At 45.9% G+C, this 19,838-nt stretch overlaps 1 protein-coding gene across 3 annotated transcripts in view; it reads left to right on the top strand.

The window, feature by feature from the left end:
* The window catches only part of WHRN (whirlin), a 122,550-nt gene that overhangs the window by 38,357 nt on the left and 64,355 nt on the right, over window positions 1-19,838 (top strand). For all 3 annotated transcript variants that reach the window (XM_080990861.1, XM_080990859.1, XM_080990860.1), the window contains exon 2: window positions 417-632. In XM_080990861.1, coding sequence (XP_080846987.1) covers window positions 417-632 — 216 coding nt within the window. The remainder of the gene's footprint in view (window positions 1-416; window positions 633-19,838) is intronic.

Raw genomic sequence — 19,838 nt, forward strand, 5'->3', positions numbered from 1 at the left:
TCTGAACTCAAAGCAAGGATTCTGTTTCAGATCTATGATTCCTCCTAAGGCTATATGAACGTCTGAAGCTTCTGCAAGCCACTCCTTGATTCATCTACTCCAGTAGGATATACATGAGTGCTTGGGAACCTATGGTCCTCCAGATGTTTTGGGACTACAACTCCCATCATCCCTGACACTGACTGTGCTTGCTAATGATCATTGGAGTTAGAGTCTAACCTAGTCTGGAGGGGTGCAGGCTCCCCACCCTTACTGTAGGTTTTTCTGTTAATGGAGATTCCTGGGGTTGAACTGCAGACTTTTAGCATTCCTAGAACTGGGCTTGACCCCTGATTGGTATTGGAGTTCTGCTTTCCTTAAATTGCCTCCTGTCTCATTGAGGACCTTGGTGTCCATTTCTTCCTCAATGTTTCCAGGCACTCAAGGGCTCAAAGAAGCTGAACCTCTCTGTCCACTCAGTGGGGCGGATCCCTGGAGGCTATGTTACCAACCACATCTATACCTGGGTGGACCCCCAGGGGCGGAGCGTCTCTCCACCAACTGGCCTGCCCCAACACCAGAGCAGTTCTCTGCACAAGGACAGTGAGAAAAGGAGCCACCTCCAACTTCTGCAAGAAGGGGACGAGAAAAAGGTGGGTGATGCAAAGACCAGAGAAGGTGGGCAGTGAGCACTGGAGCCCTTCTGTATAGTATGCTATATGCCGGGGGTAGCCAACATGATTCCTGAAGGCACCGGTGGGCCCACCAGTGTCTCCTATGGCACCTGTGAATGGTCTCAGTAAATACCCATTCAAAAATACACAGTGCATAAGAGATGCTGCTCCTGCTCAGCTCATTTTTGTACTTGCTCAGCCTCTCCTGTGTTGAACACACCAATATTTCCTTGGGTGCCAGGACTAGGCACCCTTCCTCCCTTTCATCCTGAACAGAGGAGAGGTGCAAAGAGCTTCTCCCTGGGAGCAAGTGTGGAGGTGTTTGGTGGAGGTCCCTTTCCCCCATTGATGGGGGCGGTGGCAAGGGGGCATGCTCACACTATTTTATGACTGGCATCCACATTTTAATTTAATTTAGCATTTGGGGTGGCCTTAACGTTGCCTTCCTATATTCTGCAGCTAGCTTTAGGACACATCAAGGCAGCATCCCCTAATAGGAAAGCAATGAACTGACATCTTCCCTAACCTGGAGACCTTGACATTTTGGACTACAGATCCTGTCAGTCTTGTCAGTTGGGCTTGATGGGAGTTATAGTCCAAAACATCAAGAAAGGTGCCAAGTTGGGTAAAACTGAGCTGACCCTTAAGAAAAATGAACTGCTTGTGGTTCTGAGGTGTCCATACATACTTAAATACAAGCATGAATTTCCTCTTTTCCTAGCCTTTGCAAACTTTGCCGTTCCCCTTATCTATCCAGGACCTCTCTCTTGAGCATGGATGTTACAGTTGCCTTGGCTGCATAAGGAAAAAGAGTTCACCATTAGTACATTGGATTGTTCCATGGTCAGGCATAGATTTTTCCTGTTTCAGTGTGTGGAGAATGACCTCCCATAAAGCAACAGTATCTACCCCATCTTTGCAACCTCAGCAGCAGTTGTGTCTTTGTACTTTTGGGGCCAAAGTTGTTGCCACCTACCCTATAAAAAGTGGTTTGCACAACCCAGTACATAAGATAACAACACAATAACATTCAATACATTAACAATTAACTGCACACTATTAAAAATCCAGTTAATACTTAGTTTAATTAACTAGTTCGACAAAACTGGTGAACGTGATCTAGTGATATCAGCTTTTCTAAACCTGACAGCCATTTACACCTCCAGCACTCTACTGCCACCCCCTTGCCTCTTAACACTCCCTTAGGTATTCCCACTGCATTCCCACCCCCCAGGTATGCAAGTGCCCACTATGGGAACCTTTGATCTAAATGCCAAATCACATCTGCAACCAGTGGCGTAGCGTGGGTTGTCAGCACCCGGGGCAAGGCAAGTAATTTGCGCCCCCTAACCCGTGGATTTTAGTAGGGGCAGAGAGCTGCGAGTGCGAGCGCGCCCCCCCAGATGTTGCGCCCGGTGCAGCCGGCCCCCCCTGCAACCCCCACGCTACGCCACTGTCTGCAACTCAGCAGGTAAAATATGTTCAAGAATGTTTCCATGGCATATATTCTTGCAGTGTATGGAGCAACAAATTTAAAAAATTACCTTTCCACAACAGGCTAGTTCTAGTGCTATCTGTGAAGGGACGATGAGCTGCTTGTGTGTAAAATCCTAGTCCCTCAGAGTTTGGTCAAGTTTGCAAACCTCTGTCTGTAACGGAGCCCCTTAAACATGGCTCCTTCAGTCGCTGGCAGATTCCGACAGTGGTTGCTTTCGTAATCGCTTCCAACATAAAAGCTCCTTAACGGAAACACGTCTTCTGGACTCTCTGCGTGACAGTTTCCGGCGAGGAGTGGGTGTCCCTACAGGAGGTCCTGAAACCTCCCCACTGTTTTCGCTGGAAGTGTCTCTGAGCCATCCCTCCAGCTCACTTTCCCTCAGCTCAGCTCCTCTCCCCCTACTGGTTCCCTCTTCAGCTGCTGAGTCTCTCCCAACCTGTGTGAGCCCTTTCACTTCCCTTCCTTCCGATGGCAGTTCCCTGACATCCACCTCCCCTCCAGGGCCCCCTTCATCCCCTCTCGCCCCCTCCTCTACGGGCGGTGAGGAGGCAAAACCCCGGAATGAACTTCCTTCATCTTCCGATGTCCCGAACACTTCTCTCCACCTGTTGCGGTTCCTGGTCTCGAAGTACTCCTCCTCCTCAGAGTCCATCTCCCCTTCCCCTTCCGAGTCCGAGAATCCTTCCAACTCCTCCTCCTCATCGGTGGTCCCAAAGTATTCCCTCCGGAACCTCTCCACAGGCTGAGGTTTCCTTGGGAACCTTTGATGGAACGTTTCTATCAATACCTCGTCATTGATATCTTCTGCCATTACCCAAGTGTTTTCTGACTCCGGTTCTCCTTCCCACGCTACCAAATACTCCACCTGATCCCCCTTCCACCTGGCGTCGAGGATTTCTGCCACATGGCTGCTGCATTCCCTTTCTTCTATGACCGGTCCCCGAGTGGCCATCCCTTCTCGTCCCCCCTCATACGGTGACAGTAACGACCTGTGAAATACTGGGTGCAGTTTCATGTGGTTGGGTAACCGGAGCCTGAAAGCCACTGGGTTGACCTGTTGAATGACCTCAAAGGGACCCAATCTCCTGGGTCTTAATTTCTTACAACCTCCTTTGAACGGCAACCCTTGGGTTGACAGCCACACCCTATCTCCCACCCTTATGGTTTCACCTTCCCTTCGGTTCTTGTCTGCCTGCCTCTTGTATTCTTCCTTCGCCCTTTCTAAGTTGAGTTGGAGCTGACGATGGATTGCTTCCATTTCTTCTACAAAATGCTCGGCTGCCGGGACGCTCCATCTCTCCCCTTCTCCCCCTGGGAAACCCCTGGGATGACACCCATAATTAGCCAAGAAGGGGCTCATCCCTGTGGACACATTCTCGGCATTGTTGTAGGCAAATTCCGCCAGCGCCAACTTTTCTACCCAGTCATTCTCTCTGTCATTGACATAACACCTCAGGTATTGCTGGAGGACACCGTTTGCTCTTTCCGCCTGCCCGTTGGTTTCAGGGTGCCGGGCAGTCGAAAAGTTGACCTCCACCTGCAGTAAGCTCATGAGCTTCCTCCAGAACCTGGAAGTAAATTGTTTTCCTCGGTCTGAGACCACCCTCAATGGCACCCCGTGCAACCTAAAAATGTGTTCTACAAATAACTTCGCTGTCTCTTCCGCCGTGACTGCATGCGAGCAAGCTACAAAGTGGCACATCTTTGTTAGTAGGTCTACCACCACCATGATGGCTGTTTTCCCCTTGGACTTCGGCAGATCAGTCATAAAATCTATCGACACTGCCTCCCAAGGTCGTTCTGGGGTTGGTAAGGGTTCTAATAGCCCCGCCGGTGCCCGCCTCTCCCCTTTGGCTCGCTGGCATTGCTCACACCCTCTTACATACTCCCGTACATCTTCCCTCACCTTAGGCCACCAAAATTCCCTGGTGACCAACCACATGGTTTTGTGTTGTCCAAAATGCCCCGCCGTGGGGCTGTCGTGCAACTGCTTGAGTACCCTCCCCCTTAAGTCTCCTTCAGGGATATACAGTGCCCCTTTGTAATACAAAGCTCCATTTCTTTCCTCGAAACCCCCTGGTTCCTCTCCCTCACCCCTAAGACCTCTGAGCTTATTCTGGGCGTATTCATCATTCTCTGTTTCCTCTACCAGTTCTCTTTGTCCCACCAATGCCGCCCCACACACCCAGCGGTCCTCTGGAATGACATGTCTCTCTTCGGGTGCTCCCTCCCCCTCCAAATATTCAGGTTTGCGTGAGAGAGCGTCCGCCCTAATGTTCTCTGGGCCTGGCACGTAACAAATCTCAAAGTTAAATTTGGAGAACTCCTGGGCCCATCTCACTTGCCGTTGGTTGAGCACTCGTGCCGTCCTCCAATACTCTAGGTTCTTGTGGTCAGTGCACACTTGCACCTTATGTTGTGCGCCAATTAGCAGGTGCCTCCATCTCCGGAACGCCTCATGAATGGCTAGTAGTTCTCGGTCATACACCGTGTAGTTCCTCTCGGATTTGTTCAGCTTTCGCGAAAAAAAGGCACACGGTCTCCACTCTGACTCCTCCTTCCCTGGCTGCAGAAGCACCGCCCCAATCGCTCTGTCTGATGCGTCAGTTTCCACTCTCATCGGTTTTTGTAAATCCACATGCAGGAGTTGTTGTTCCGAGGCGAAGGCCCTTTTTAGTTCCTCAAATGCTCGCTCCGCCTCCTCAGTCCAAACGAACTTCTTCTTACTGCTGAGACAGTCCGTAATGGGCGCCGTCAGGTGGGCAAAGTTTCGGATGAACTTACGATAGAAGTTCCCAAATCCTAGGAACCTCTGCACATCCTTCCTTGTTTTGGGTGTTTTCCATTCCAGCACCGCCTGGACCTTGCCGGGATCCATGGCCAATCCCTTGTCTGACAGGCGATACCCCAGGAATTCCACCTCCTTGGTATGAAACTGACACTTCTCCAGTTTCACCCACAGCTGGTTGGCTTGCAGCCTGCTCAACACTTCTCTGACGTCTCTCACATGCTGCTCCTCATTCTCAGAATACACCAACACGTCGTCTAAGAAGGCCACACAATTCTTGTAAAGCAAAGGCCCCAGGACATGGTTCATAAACGATTGAAAGCACGCGGAGCCTCCTTGTAGGCCGAAGGGCATAACTAAATATTCAAATGCCCCCAAAGGGGTGAACATGGTGGTTTTTCATTCATCCCCCTTCCTTATTCGTATCAGGTTGTACGCCCCCCTTAGGTCCAGTTTAGTAAAAATCTTTCCCTTCCTGACCCTTGTCAAAATGTCGTCAATCCTGGGCATAGGGAAAGCCACTGGTTCTGACACTGCATTTAAGGCCCTGAAGTCACACACAAGCCTCGGCTTGTTCGTGTTTTTTTTATCCACAAAAAACACTGGGCTGCCCCCCACCGCCCTGGACTCTCTGATGAACCCTCTCTTCAGGTTCTTGTCAATGAACTCTCTTAGCTCCTGCATCTCTCTGTCTGACATGGCGTACAGCTTGCCTACAGGGAGCTGTGCCCCAGGGAGTAAATTGATTTGACAGTCAAAGGGTCTATGCGGGGGTAGTTGGTCAGCTTCCCTTTCGCTGAAGACGTCGCGGAGATCTGCGTATTGTCTTGGTACCTTCACGTTCTCCGTTACTTCAGTCCCTGCTAGGGTGGCTTGGGCCCCTGCCAAACCCTTTCCCTCTTTGCAGTGTTCTAAGCAATGTGCTGAACCAAAAGAAACCACTCTCTGATGCCAGCCCACCAGCGGATCATGTAACGCTAGCCAGCTCATCCCCAATATAATGGGAGCTCCTCCCAAGGTGGCCACATTAAACGCTATCAGTTCGGTGTGCCTTGCCACCTTCATTATCATTGGGACGGTCTGCAAGCTGACTTCTCCTCCCAACAGCTCCCTGCCATCGATCGTGGTCACCTGCAGGGGGTTGCTTAAAGGGATCGTCTGTATCTGGTGTTCAGCTGCAAACTCTTTGCTCATGAAATTGCAGGAGCTACCTGAGTCCAACAGCGCCTTTATCTTTAGAGGGTGTCCGTTTGGCAGCTCTAGCGCCACTTCTATCACTAGGGCGGGTTTAGGAGGTTCTGGCGTGGGCACTTTCACTGCTCTTTGGCCTGGCTGCTGTGCCCCGACGGTGGCAGCCAGGCGTTGGCTTTTACTTGCTTCGGTATTTCTTCCTCTCTTCCCTCCACAGCTCCTACCATCCCTTGCCATTCCTTCCTCTGGGGGCAGACTCTGGCAAAGTGACCTGGCTGTTGGCAGAGATAGCATTTCCGGGCGCCTTTTCCCTCCTTCTTTCCCCCCTCACTGGGCTTTGAAACTGCGCGCGCGCGCGCTGTTCCGATTTCCATCGGCTCTGCCGGCGGGAAAGTTGGCTCTGGAATGTCTGGAATGCGGAACTCCTTCCAACGTTCCCCCTTCCCTTCCCGCCTCTCCAATGCTCTCGCCTCCTGGCGCGCTCCTATGGTCAGCGCTGATTTGGTCAGCTGGTCCATAGACTCCGCCCTGGGCGCCCGGGAAAGTTCGTCTTTCACAGCCGAAGAAAGCCCTTCTTCAAAGAGCATTTGAATGGGTTCCGCCGATAGATCCCACCCCAATTTATGGATCAACATGGTGAACTCAGTCCAGTACTCACGGACAGATCGGCTCCCCTGTTTGCAAGCCATTAACTGTCTGCGGACCACTCCCTGTTCAATATCGCTGGAAAACATCAGATCCATGGCGCGAAAGAACTTCATCGTGTCCTTTAGGACGTCACTATTCGCTGCCATCAGGGGTCTAACCCAGTCTCTCGCCCCCTTTTCAAGATGCCCAATCACGAAAGCCACTCGTGATTCCTCGTCAGGGAATTCATCAAACTGCAGATTGAGGGCATATTGCATCTCTGTCCGAAAGCCATGATAGTCTTTGGGCTCCCCCCCAAACTTCTGCACCAATCCTGGTACCTTTCTGGCGAGCTGGGTGTCTTTCCCCTTTTTGTCTGCATCCTGAGCCCTCCTCTCCTCAAGCCTCGCCGTCTGCAGCGCTAGCTGGACCTCCAACACCCGGTACCTTTCTTCCAGGCTTGGACCCGCTCCAGCTCCTGCTTCTCCGGTTCCGGCTGGGTTGCTCATGATGCCTTCTCCTGCACAAGCTGCTCACGGAGACTGTCGGAATGCTGTGAAGGGACGATGAGCTGCTTGTGTGTAAAATCCTAGTCCCTCAGAGTTTGGTCAAGTTTGCAAACCTCTGTCTGTAACGGAGCCCCTTAAACATGGCTCCGTCAGTCGCTGGCAGATTCCGACAGTGGTTGCTTTCGTAATCGCTTCCAACATAAAAGCTCCTTAACGGAAACACGTCTTCTGGACTCTCTGCGTGACAGTTTCCGGCGAGGAGTGGGTGTCCCTACAGGAGGTCCTGAAACCTCCCCACTGTTTTCGCTGGAAGTGTCTCTGAGCCATCCCTCCAGCTCACTTTCCCTCAGCTCAGCTCCTCTCCCCCTACTGGTTCCCTCTTCAGCTGCTGAGTCTCTCCCAACCTGTGTGAGCCCTTTCACTTCCCTTCCTTCCGATGGCAGTTCCCTGACACTATCCTTCTATAGGGTTGCCATATTTCAAAAAGTGAATTGGGGGGGGCAAGTTTTTGAGCTTTTTTTTTTTTACTTTTGCCCAAAGTTGTTTAGTTGTGTGTGTGTTTGTTTGTTGTTTGCAATATCTCAAAAAATAATAATACATTTTTTGAGCTATTTTTAAGGAAATTTGCCAAAATCTAGACTTCCAACATGGGTTGTCATACATCCAGCTTTTCCTGGACATTTAAGAGATTTCTGCCCTGACACTGTTTTCAAATGCCGTATTGCGGGTACGTCCGGGAAATTCCAGACGTATGGCAACCCTATACTCAAGCAATAAAAGAGAAGGGACCACACCAACAGAACAGGTCGATGGGAAAGCTTTGCCAGAAGCAAATCCATTTAGGTGCAATTCATAAATTATTCCTCACATGTTGTAGGTATATTTCTTAGTGGAAATTATTCAGTAGTGAAATAGATGCAAAATTTGTGCCTTCTTTCATAACGATCAGTCACAGGAACATAGGAAGCTGTCTTATACCAAATCAGACCAATGATCCCTCTAGCTCCATATTGTCTACACTGACTGGCAGTGCTCTCCAGTTTTCAGACCTAGGGTCATCTGCATGCAAAGCAGGCACTCTCCCACTGAGCTATGGCTCTTCCCCACTGAGGTAGGAACATATGAAGCTACCCTATATGGATTCAGGCCATTTGGTCCACCTAGCTCAGTATAGTCTACACTGACTGTCAGTGGCTCTCCAGGGTTTCAGGCAGGTGCTCTTTCCCAGGCCTACCTGAAGATGCCAGGGATTGAACCTGGGATCTTCTGCATGCAAGGAAAGTGCTCTACCACTGAGATGCATCACTTCCCCAACTGGAAACTTAAGAAAGTGCCAAGTTGAACCACTGATGTATCTAGATCAGTACTGTTTACACCAGGGATGGGGAAACTCTTTCTCCCCATGGCTCAGTTCTGTATGTACGTTCTGGGCCAGTTTTGACACTTAAAGCTCCTGAATGTTCCTTTGAAGCCACATTGATACCTGCCCCACTCCTGACATCAGGTATGCGTGGCTTTTCAAAAATGGCCTTTTGAGCCAAATTGTGTATCCTACTGGTCTACATTTGGCCCACAGGCCAGAGGTTCCCCACTCCTGCTCTACACTGATTGGCAGTGGCTGGTTATGGTTTCAGACTGGGGTCTCTCCCAGCCCTATCTAGAGATGGCACCTGGCACCTTCTGCATGCAAAGCAGATGCTCTAGCCCTGAGCTATGGCGCTTCCCCATACATTAAAGCATGCAGAATAATTCCACTTCTATATATCTTTTAAGATCAATATTCCAAGAAAGATTAATAGAATTCTGCCATCACCCACACATTTATCTCTTAGTATTTCCAAGTTTGGATAGGAAGGCTCTTGTTATTTGGCACCTGATGTACGAATCCTGTTGCAAAGATGGATTGAATTTCAATGGGACTCTGATGAACATTTAATCATCCCCTTTCACATTTGAGACAATCCAAGATTATTTCTCACACATCATGTTAGAGTCATGAGTGAGTTCTTTTCGATTCATTTGCTTTAGATGGCTTGGTAAATACTAAGTAAAGGTTTTACAAATGCCAGTAATATTTCCTTCCACAGAATTCATGTTTTATGCCCCTGCAGAATCCATCAAGCTTTCTGATCCCTGCCTGGAGAATAGAATTCTTTGACTGAATCACAGACTTAAAAGCAGAGTCTTAGAGTTGAATGACATATTTAGGAAGGTTACATTTCTGTGGTATAGCCCTCAGAGGAAAGGACTGAATATAGAAAGCCGTCAGCTCAGCAGAAAGCATAGGATGGAAATATTCATACGCCATCTTTTCACAGCAAGGATCTGAGTCAACTTGAAATGCCACACCACCCTCATCTGCTTGCTAAGGTGGTATAGCCCAAAGAAGACTGTACTAAGTGGTACATCTGTTGGATGTCAGACTTTTGCAGGGATGCTGCCTGCTCCCTTAGCAGTTCAGCTATGCACCATCTATTATCTGGGGGAAATGGTTATTAACAGCACTCAGGACCTGCTTGTTGGCTTCCCATTGCTGCATCTCATTGACCACTGTGAGAACAGGATGGTGCACTAGATGTGCCTTTCTCCTGACTTATGTTCTTAAGCTTTGGAAGAGACTGGTTTCACTCCACTTTTCTTGGAGAAGGGGCAACTGTAAAACAGGACTGGCCTGTGTTGTGCTGAGGCCACCAACTTGGGTGGCTTAAAAGAGGATTGGATAAGTTCATGGAGGATAAAGCTAACATCAGTTACTAGCCATGACAGCTATGCTCTGCCTCAATAGTCAGAGGTAGTAATGTTTCTGAATGAAACCACAGGGTCCAGCTGCAAAGCAGACTGACTTCAGTGTCTCATTTTACCCCACTTAGCAAAGGAAGCAGACAACAGACTGGAAAGTAAGCTTAAAATATAGTTTACTTACTCAGTTGTCTTGCATTGGTTCTTAGCTATAGCAGCAGTAAAAGCTATGCAGGTAAAATACTTATATTTACAGTAAAAAAAACCCAGTCTCAGGCTTGGGACTGGGACTGGAGCAACACAGGACATGTCTGCCCCTATGGCTAGTCAGTCAGACAGACAGACAGACAGAGAGAGAGAGAAGCAGGAAATTACACATGCACTTTGCCCAGGAAAGAAGGGGAAATGATATCACACAGAACCCTCTCTACCAATTACATTTTCTATGTCTATGTCTATGTAAACTTACTAACCAGCAAGAATATGTATTGTTGGATTCAGTCCCCCACAAAATTTGCATTTGTTGCTCCATCTACTCTTGCCCACTACTTGCAAGTACTGCTCTCCAGGAAGGTTGCCCAGATCTGAAGCATGGAACCTAGCAAAGTATGCAGAACACAAATTAGGTTGGCAAGTTTTTTAAAAAATCAATATTTTATTTATTTCTTCTTTTAAATCAAGCATTTCATCAGCATTCAGTGCAAGGGAAAGCTACTGCAGAGATGGCAAGAGGTTCTTAGTGAAGGCTGCTCGGCAAGATGTTAATACAGAGGTGGTTCGCTTCTGTCAAGTGACAAGCAAAATATTTTTATTTTGTGTGTGTGGCTGTGATCAAAAGGCAGGAGTGTGACTCAGCAAGAGAATTAGGATATGTTTGTAGCAAAACAAAAAATGTGGAAGATTTTTGCCAGCTTCCCCCCATTGCCCTTCAGGGGACAAGCACAACACCCCAGCTGTCATGTTCATCAGAATGATCCCAAGGAGTTCTAAGAAAATCTTGTTTCTTCTTTGCATGTAGTGTCCTGTTCCCTCTCCTTGGGAGATGGGATAAACATTCAATTCAGCCCACATTTAAAGGCAACTCTACCTTAATGCACACTTCTGAAGCAATACAGTGGTACCTCAGGTTACATACGCTTCAGGTTACAGACTCTGCTAACCCAGAAATAGTGCTTCAGGTTAAGAACTTTGCTTCAGGATGAGAACAGAAATCGTGCTCCGGCGGCGTGGCAGCAGCAGGAGGCCCCATTAGTTAAAGTGGTGCTTCAGGTTAAGAACAGTTTCAGGTTAAGAACGGACCTCTAGAACGAATTAAGTACTTAACCCGAGGTACCACTGTACTGAGAACCAAAATGCAGCCATCCTTTGAAATTCATGCTACTCTGAATCATGCAGTTCTCCAGTGGAGTAATGTGTACTGTGGTAAAGTGTGCATTAAAATTCATAAGTACAGTGGTACCTTGGTTTATGAACTTAATTCATTCCGGAAGTCCGTTCTTAAACCAAAGTGTTCTTAAACCAAGGTGTGCTTTCCCGTAGCAGCGGGGGACTCAATTTACAAATGGATCTCACTCAACAGGAAGCGGAACATGTTCTGCTTTCAAGGCAAAGTTCATAAACCAAAACACCTACTTCTGGGTTTGCAGTGTTCTTAATCCAAGTTGTTCATAAACTAAGCTGTTCTTAAACCAAGGTACCACTGTACATGAAAATAGCACACCAAAATAAATGCATTATATAAAAGAAAATGTCTGTGTCTGAAGCAAAAGTTGTGTGCAAATGTGTATATTAGGAGAAACCCACTCTAAAATACTGATGAATGCTCATGAGCTTAAAATCATCTTCATCATCATCGTCACCACAAACAATGTTTCATTATTTTCAATGATTTTTAGTACATTTTTGATAATGTCTTCTTATTATCTTGTAACAGTTCCTTATCTAGCGCTGAAATTTTGTTTTCAAATCCATTTTTTTTTATCTTTTTCAAAAATTGCATTTATTTGATGGTATTGTAGCTGGGTAATTCCTAGCCTTTTAAGTTCTTCATATTTTTTCCATTTTAATTGATCATTTTGTTCTTCCAATAAATCTTTATACACTGGCCAATTATTATCCATATTTTTCTTGTGGATGGAAATTACCTCCACTGGTGAAAGCCACCATGGAGTTTGGGGCTCTAAAAGTGTTTTGTATCTTTCCCAAACCTTGTATAGGGCCTTCCTTACTATATGATTAAGGAGCCCTCTGTGGTTTTTCACTTTATGATGTTCCAAATAGCTGTGCCATCCAAAGATGTTATCCCACCCCTCTATGTCTAATATTTTAGTTTTTTTTAATGTTTTCCATTCTTTGAGCCAAATGAAGCTTGTTGCTTCATAATATAGTTTAAGATCTGGGACTGCAAAACCACCTCTGTCTCTAATTTCTGTTAATAATTTAAATTTTATTCTTGGTTTTTTACCTCTCCAGATGAATTTAGCCAGGTCTTTGTGCCTCAGTTTTCCTTAAATTGTCCCTTACTTGCCTCTGACTTTCATTAATCACAGCTATTCTGCTCCATTCCTTTCTTCTCTCCATCCTCTTCCTTCCCTTCCTCTTCCTCTTCCCTTCCGCATGTGTTGGAGGTTACAGGAGTCCAGAATGCAAGCTAAGAGGTGAGAGGAGGCCAACAAAATGCAAAACATCCCAGCAGGGCTGAAGGCAGAGATGTAGATTGATTTAAATAGGTTGATGTACCACCCTGGACTGCGGCCTCGGGAAAGATTGCACAAATCATATAAGCAATTGTCTATTTAAAAATGTTTCTAACTGGCTGGCCTTAATATGAGGCAGAGTGAGGCAGTCACCTCCGGCAAGTCATTTGGGGCATCATGAAAGGGCAGCCAACTGTTTAATTTATTATAATTGTATTTCTTTATAGCCAAGGGAGAGGTGCCTGTGGGATATTCTGCCGCTCATACCAAAATATGTGCCTGGACAAAACACTGCAGTGTGCGGTGCTCCTGTTCAGCATTCAAACCAGGCAGCACATGCCCTTTCCCAGAATACTCCATTGATTTTGCCCTCTCCAGTTTTCTGCCCTTGTGCCCCACTCAACCAGTCAGCAGTCCGTGACTACTAAACATTCTATATGGTCTGTTTTTTTTGGGGGGGGGGAGTTTCCCCCTACAGAGTCTTTGTATTTCTGCAGATCTTGGGATTTCCCCACTTCTGCTAATAATGCTCATTCTCTTGTGCATGGATGGAGCTAATTTGGATTCCTAACGATCCCCACTTGGAGAACGAGTTTGCTATCATTAGTATTAGTATTAGTATTATTAGTATTAATAATTCTATACTGCTTCATATCTTTAAGGAAAAAAACCTCAAAGCAATTTACAACCTACATTAAAGCATCAAATAAAACATCCAGAATAAAGCATTACTGAAGAAAGTCAAATATAAAGTATGCATTCAAAGCAACATAACAAAAAACTAAAATATTAACTTAAAGATTTCAAAAAGAAACATTACAAAGAACTACAATTTGCACAATAAATGCAGAAAAGTTAACAAATATACATATATATGTATATATATTAAAATTTCAAAAGAAAGTAATACTAAAGGAAGTCAAATATAAAATACACATTTAAAACAGCACAATTAAGAAGAGACTAAAATATTATCATGAGTACAGAACAAAGCTGCTGCTTCTGTTGCCAGTCCTGCCGGTGATGGTTCAAGGTGGGCAGTAGCTGTGGAAGCTCAGGTTGGATGGCCTGGGTCTACAGTAAGAGACAGACAATGTGGTACATACAGGATAGGATGGTCTGGGATTCTGAGTGACCACCTTCTCCCATATGAACAAGTCCATGAATTAGAATCATTAGATGACGTCTTGCTGTGGGTGCCCTCACCTGTCAGAGCTTAGGTAGCTGGCTGCCATGGACAGCTCCTTCTCTGTTGTGGTCCCTCAGTTATGGAACATCTTCCCTACACATGTCCAACCGATTCCTTCTTTGGCATTTTAATACATCCATTGAAAACAGTGTCCGCCCTCCCCCACCTGAAGCATTTGGTTGATCTTAATAATTATTGGAAGGTCAGTGGTTCGAATCCGCTTGATGGTGGTGAACTCCTGTTGCTCTGTCCCAGCTTCTGCCAACCTAGCAGCTTGGAAGCATACCAGTGCAAGTACATAAATAGGTACCGCTGTGGTGGGAAGGTAAACAGCGTTTCCATGCGCGCTCTGATTTCCGTCACGGAGTTCCATTGCACCAGAAGTGGTTTAGTCATGCTAGCCACATGACCTGGAAAGTTGCTGTGGACAAAGACCAGCTCCCTTGGTCTGAAAACAAGATCAGCGCCACACCCCATAGTTGCCTTTGACTGGATTTAACCATCCAAGGGTCCTTTATAAGATAAAAGAAATTCCTTAATGTAACTATGTTCTCAGCTACATGATGGTTGTGTGGCCAGTTTTCAGCCTTGCTCTGGCCTGAGACTTGCTGAGTGTTTTTTTGTGGGCAATCAGTGAGAAAACTGCAGACTTGAAATGTACCCCTTGCCCTTGAAATGTACCCCTGGATAAGAAACAAATAGACAAATAGGTCCATGGGCTTTTGTGCTAGGCACTTACATACTTGACTTGAATGTCACAATCCACTGATCTCTCTTCTCCCCTCCTTAAACATGGAAGAGACAAGCGTTCATTTGCTCTTGCAGACTTGCTCTTTTTCCCAAGCCACTTGGATTGGGGAGAACTGGCAATTTCCTCCATTTGCAGCCTAGACCTGTCAGTCAAAAAGAAGGTCTCTCTGCTTGCTCTTGATCCAAATGTGTAAGCTAAAGATGTACGTTTTTGGCTTTGAAAGATCGTTCCTTTTTCACCTCCCCCACATCCTGGTGTTCACAATAAAGCTCAGAGTCATGATTTCACTTTTCACTCACACTTGTCTGCAGCTTCTTTTTAAATGTCTGGATTTCCAAATTTCACAAAGCTTTTAAACTGGTGCCCACCTTGTTACAGAGCCTGCCTTGCCTTGTAAAAGTCTAAAATCCCTCCAAGGCACCCTGCCTCAGTTTGTTATTCAGGATTCTTAGGAGTCCTTTTGCACACTTCTGGTGTAGGCATGTTTAGAGCTGACTACATCAGTGGTACAATTCAAGGTCAGAGTAAGAGGAATGTTCCTAACAGTTCCCTCCATTCTTTCTCTCTGTGGCATCAGTTGCCTAGTTTCACAGCATTGTTTAGGTGATCAGATCAGATCTTACTAATGTAGGAAGCTGACATATACCAACTCAGACTATTCATCCACCTACTTCAGTATTGTCTACACTAACTGGCAGTGACTCTCCAGGGTTTCAGGCAGCGGGCATTCCCAGCCATACCTGGAGATGTTGGGGATTGAACCTGGGACCTTCTGCATGTAAAGTTGTAACCACAGCCCTTCCCCTAAAGCAGATGCTGCTTGGCAGCATTGACAGCAGGTGGATGAAGGTAGATCATCCAACGGTGAGCTGGAAGCATGAAGGAATCATTGGATTATGGTGCATAGCTTCACTCACCCCTTCCCTGGTGAGGAGGGAGTAAAAAATTTGTGTTTTGCCTCAGGTGCCAAAATGTCTTGGGCTGACGCTGCTTCTGATGTTCTTAAAGCTAATCCTTTGCCACTGCTGGCCATAAATTCCAGTCTCTGAAATCAGCTGTACTCCCTGATTGTCAGCTGCTCATCACTGAGAGAGACCACTATCCCATGGGCTAGGGGTGCAGAATCATTCTCAACCCAAGGCCTCCAGTCCCTCCTTGACAATCTTCTGACACATAAGGGTTGTGTGCAGGGCCAGAGCCAAAAGTGGGCAAAGCAATGGATGTCCATATGCACATTGCAAGATGGGTCTGATGGATCTGATGGATCAAGCTGATGTCTCATCAAGTTCAGCATCCTGTTTTCACAATGTATGAGCAGATGTCTGTGGAAAGCACATAAGCAGAATACACATTTGACCTTTGTACAGTAGGCTAGTTTCTACACACACACACACACACACACACACACATTTCTGTAACCACCCTCCAGCCAAGCAAGAGGCAGCAGGGAAAGGCCCAAAGCAAAGCCCGTGGGGAATGTGGTCTGGGAAAGGACGTGTAGCCAGGGGAGAGTTGTGAGGGCCAGGCAGAGAGGTCTGTCAGGTCATCTCTGGGCCCCTGGCCTGAGGCTCTCCAGCCCTACCCTACACTTCTGCACTACCAGGCTAAATATGCATGCACTTTCCTGAATGCCACTGATGTGTACTCTGTTGTGCTATCAGGGCAGGACTTTGGTAGCAGAAGCCCAGGGCCCTATTCTGCAGAATGAGGAGAAGGGGAGGGCAAACACACCACATTTTGAAGTAAGTGAAGGGACACATGTTGCCATCTAAATAAGAGAACCCCTTTTAAGCCCATAATCTAAAAGTGCCTAACTCAGTGCTGTACTTGCTGGTAGAGTAAGTGGGATGTATTGCTTAGAGCAAGAAGGTCCAGGTGTGAATGTCCACTGCTAGATTGCCTGTATATTTGCCTTTTGTTTGCCTGCCCATTTCCTGCCAACCACAGGTACATAATTCTAGAGACAATGCTTGTACTACAAGGAGATCTGGGTTCAGTTCTGCTCTTAGCAGGCTTCCCATGGTCATGCCAGTTGTCAACTGCTATATTTGCATACTAGTGGAACCTCTGTCATGAAGTAGCTGGAGTGGTACTGGGCAAACCATGAAGTTCCTTGGGTTACCCTGGGCCACCTCCTCTCTGTCTCTCTGTCTCTCTCTCAGCCTAACATACCCGAACGCATTGATGTGAGGACGAAATGCAGTGAAGAGAACCATGGTAGGGGGAATTAAGGATCAGGTCCACTGGTGTACACCAGCTTGAACTGTTTGAGGAAAGGGCAAGATTAAAATGTAATAATGCCGACTGTCCATGGTTCCAAGCTCCTGATACTTCGTTACATGTGATGACAGCTCCCTTGGAATCTGTATCCCTCCTGTCTATTCTTCTAAGCCACTATCACAACCAAATAAGCATTAAATCCTTTTCCTTGAATGTTATCATTGCATACAGTTCCACAAATATCATAGCAGTGGCATTTTCAAAAACAAATGATTACCTCTTTTATCAAACATACCCATGTCTTTACTTCTGCTCTATTACATACTGGCTGCTAAACTCTCTAATTAATATGGGATTAATGCACTCCTGTCTCCAACTTTGCAATAAAGAGGTGTCTGCCTCTGCGATCACAAGCCTCCTGGAAAGACTTCATAATTCTTCCATCTATTTTTACCAAGATAATTGCTCCCAAGTCTAAAGAGAAATAAATTCACTCCTTTAGTTATCTGATTCCTCGGAGAGCTCACAGCCTACAGCAGCGTTTTGTCAATAAGGCATATGCTGTGCAGTATTATTTAAAGGGGGGAAAACGTTTCTGTATGCTGAAGCCGTACTTCGCCTGAATTCTAATAGAAATCAGATCTGCTTGGGGTTTTCTCCTGAGAGCCTTAGGTATATTAGTTTGACTGAAAATGCAATTAAAAGCATTTTCCGTTCCAACCAGGACTTACAGTCCCTGCATGCTTGAGGCAGAGCATATTCATATTCATACTGTAAGTAGAGGACTTTGTTGCATTAATCACACTCTAGAGATAACTAAAGTTTAATTCCTTGCTCTCAGAGCTCTGATGCAACCAGGTAAATGTAGGGATGGGATAGGACAGATATAAGAAACAGGACTGATAAAAGAAAGAAAGAATTTCTTCATGCAGCACTTTTTAACAGGGGAGGCCATGGTGGCCACCAACTCTGAAAGCTTTATTGAAGATTGTACACATTTATGGAGGACAAGGCTACTAGCCATGATGGCTATGCTCTGAATACTAGTTACTGGAAACCTCAGGAGGGGAGCGTGCTGTTGTGCTCAAATCCTGCTTGCTGGTTTGCCACAGGCCTCTGGATGGCCAGTTTGAGAACAGGGTGCTGGACTAGATGGGCCATTGGCCTGATCCAGCAGGCTCCTCTTATGTTTTTACGTTACAAAAAGGAGGTGCACACAACAAAAGTTTATGAACCATCTAGCCCAGAGATGGAAGGAAGGAGAACTTTCAACAAAAGAAGAATGGCAGACTAAACTGATGGAGTGTGCAGGGATGGTGAAGCTGACAGGGAAGATCAGAAACCAGGAAGAACAAGTATTCTTAAAAGACTAGAGAAAATTTTTTAATTTACTTAAACGACCATTGTAAACAGTTAAAATCATAGGCAGGGATATAATGACACTTGCAATGTGGAATTAAGTATGGTGACAGATGGATGAAGGAAAAAGACACAGAAAAATTTATCTCGAATATGGAACCCATGGAGGGAGGGAAGGAGGTCCGAAGGTTCAGCAGAACCTTTTATTTTAATGGTTGAAATGGATAAAGTTAAAGTGTATAAAATTTAGTAAAACCAATAAAAAATATAAAAAGTTTATGAACCATCTGGAGAGAGGGAAAGGAGCAATCACTAGTCTCCCTTCCAAAGCACAAGGATCCATATCACATATAACATAGCAATACACCCTAATTACATCAGAAAGGGCCCTGCTGGATCAGGCCAAAGGTCTATCTTGTCCTGCATCCTCTTTCCCACAGCGGCCAAACAGATGCCTTCAGCAAACCCAAAGGCAGGATGTGAAAGCAACCATCTTTCTTCACTGCTAAAGTTGTGAGAAGATCCTGGCTCCTAGATGAGGCCAAGGGCTCATGTAATCCATCACCCTGTTCTCATAGCAGCCAACCAGATGCCTATGGAAAATCTGTAAGGAGGATGGTCATTCATATAAGGAAGATGAGATACTTCCTGTATAATTAATCTCTTTTTCTTTCTCTGCTCAGCTGCCTTCCTCTTCCTGTTGGATCAGTTTTGCCCAGTGACAGCCAGTGACATTCAGACGTCCAGCACTTTGATTCCCATTGTCCCTTCCGCTTTGCCTTGCAGCTTCAGGATCCTTTAATGCTGCCAACCTTTGTTGCTTATTCCATCAGGGGCTGCTGAGGGTCACCTGTGTGGTTCTTTCCACTGTCTCAATTTTCTACGTGCATGGCAGTACGGGTAGGAGGGGAAGACTTGGTCAGTTTGTGGCCCACATCAAATTGTGGACCTTTATTAAGGGGCTGGAGGGAGAAGGTTTCAAGAGTTACAGAACAAGAAGGGCTAGAGAACCTAAAATGGAGTAAATCCAATAAGCAGTGATTTACCTGGTTCTCCTTTAGGGATGGGCAAATCTGTCAATTTTTATTTCTCTTTCTTTCAAACTTTAAGGCACCAAAAAGATTGCCGTAAAGATGCCTGCCTGATATCCATAGGCAGGGAGCACCAAAGTGTGGGTGGTGCCACACTAAAAGATTGATGTGGAATGAGTATCATGTGGCACTTACAACAGTGCAAGTTCCAAAGCTTAAAGTGGCTGGGTGGCCATATATGAAACAAGGAATCATGGGACTGCAAAGCAGTGTTTTAGGCCGGTATTCAACTAAGCTGCACTCGGAGTAGACATATAAATTAATGGACTTCACTTACTCATGTACATTAATATCAGCTGATAGGCTCTGAATAAAATTTAGTAGAATCCACTCTTAAGTATTTAAATAACATTGGGTTGCATCCAGTGCTTTTTTTTTTCTTTTTTAAAAATAAAAATGTTTAGGGGTACTCTCATTTTAACTCAAGAAAATCACCATTTTATAGTTCAAATCGGAGGAAATAAATACAGTAAATGAACAAAAGGACAAAGATTCACAAAATGTTTAGGGGTATGTGTATCCCTGTG

The sequence above is a fragment of the Podarcis pityusensis genome (assembly GCF_964106645.2).
Source record: "Podarcis pityusensis genome assembly, chromosome: Z".
Lineage (NCBI taxonomy): Eukaryota > Metazoa > Chordata > Lepidosauria > Squamata > Lacertidae > Podarcis > Podarcis pityusensis.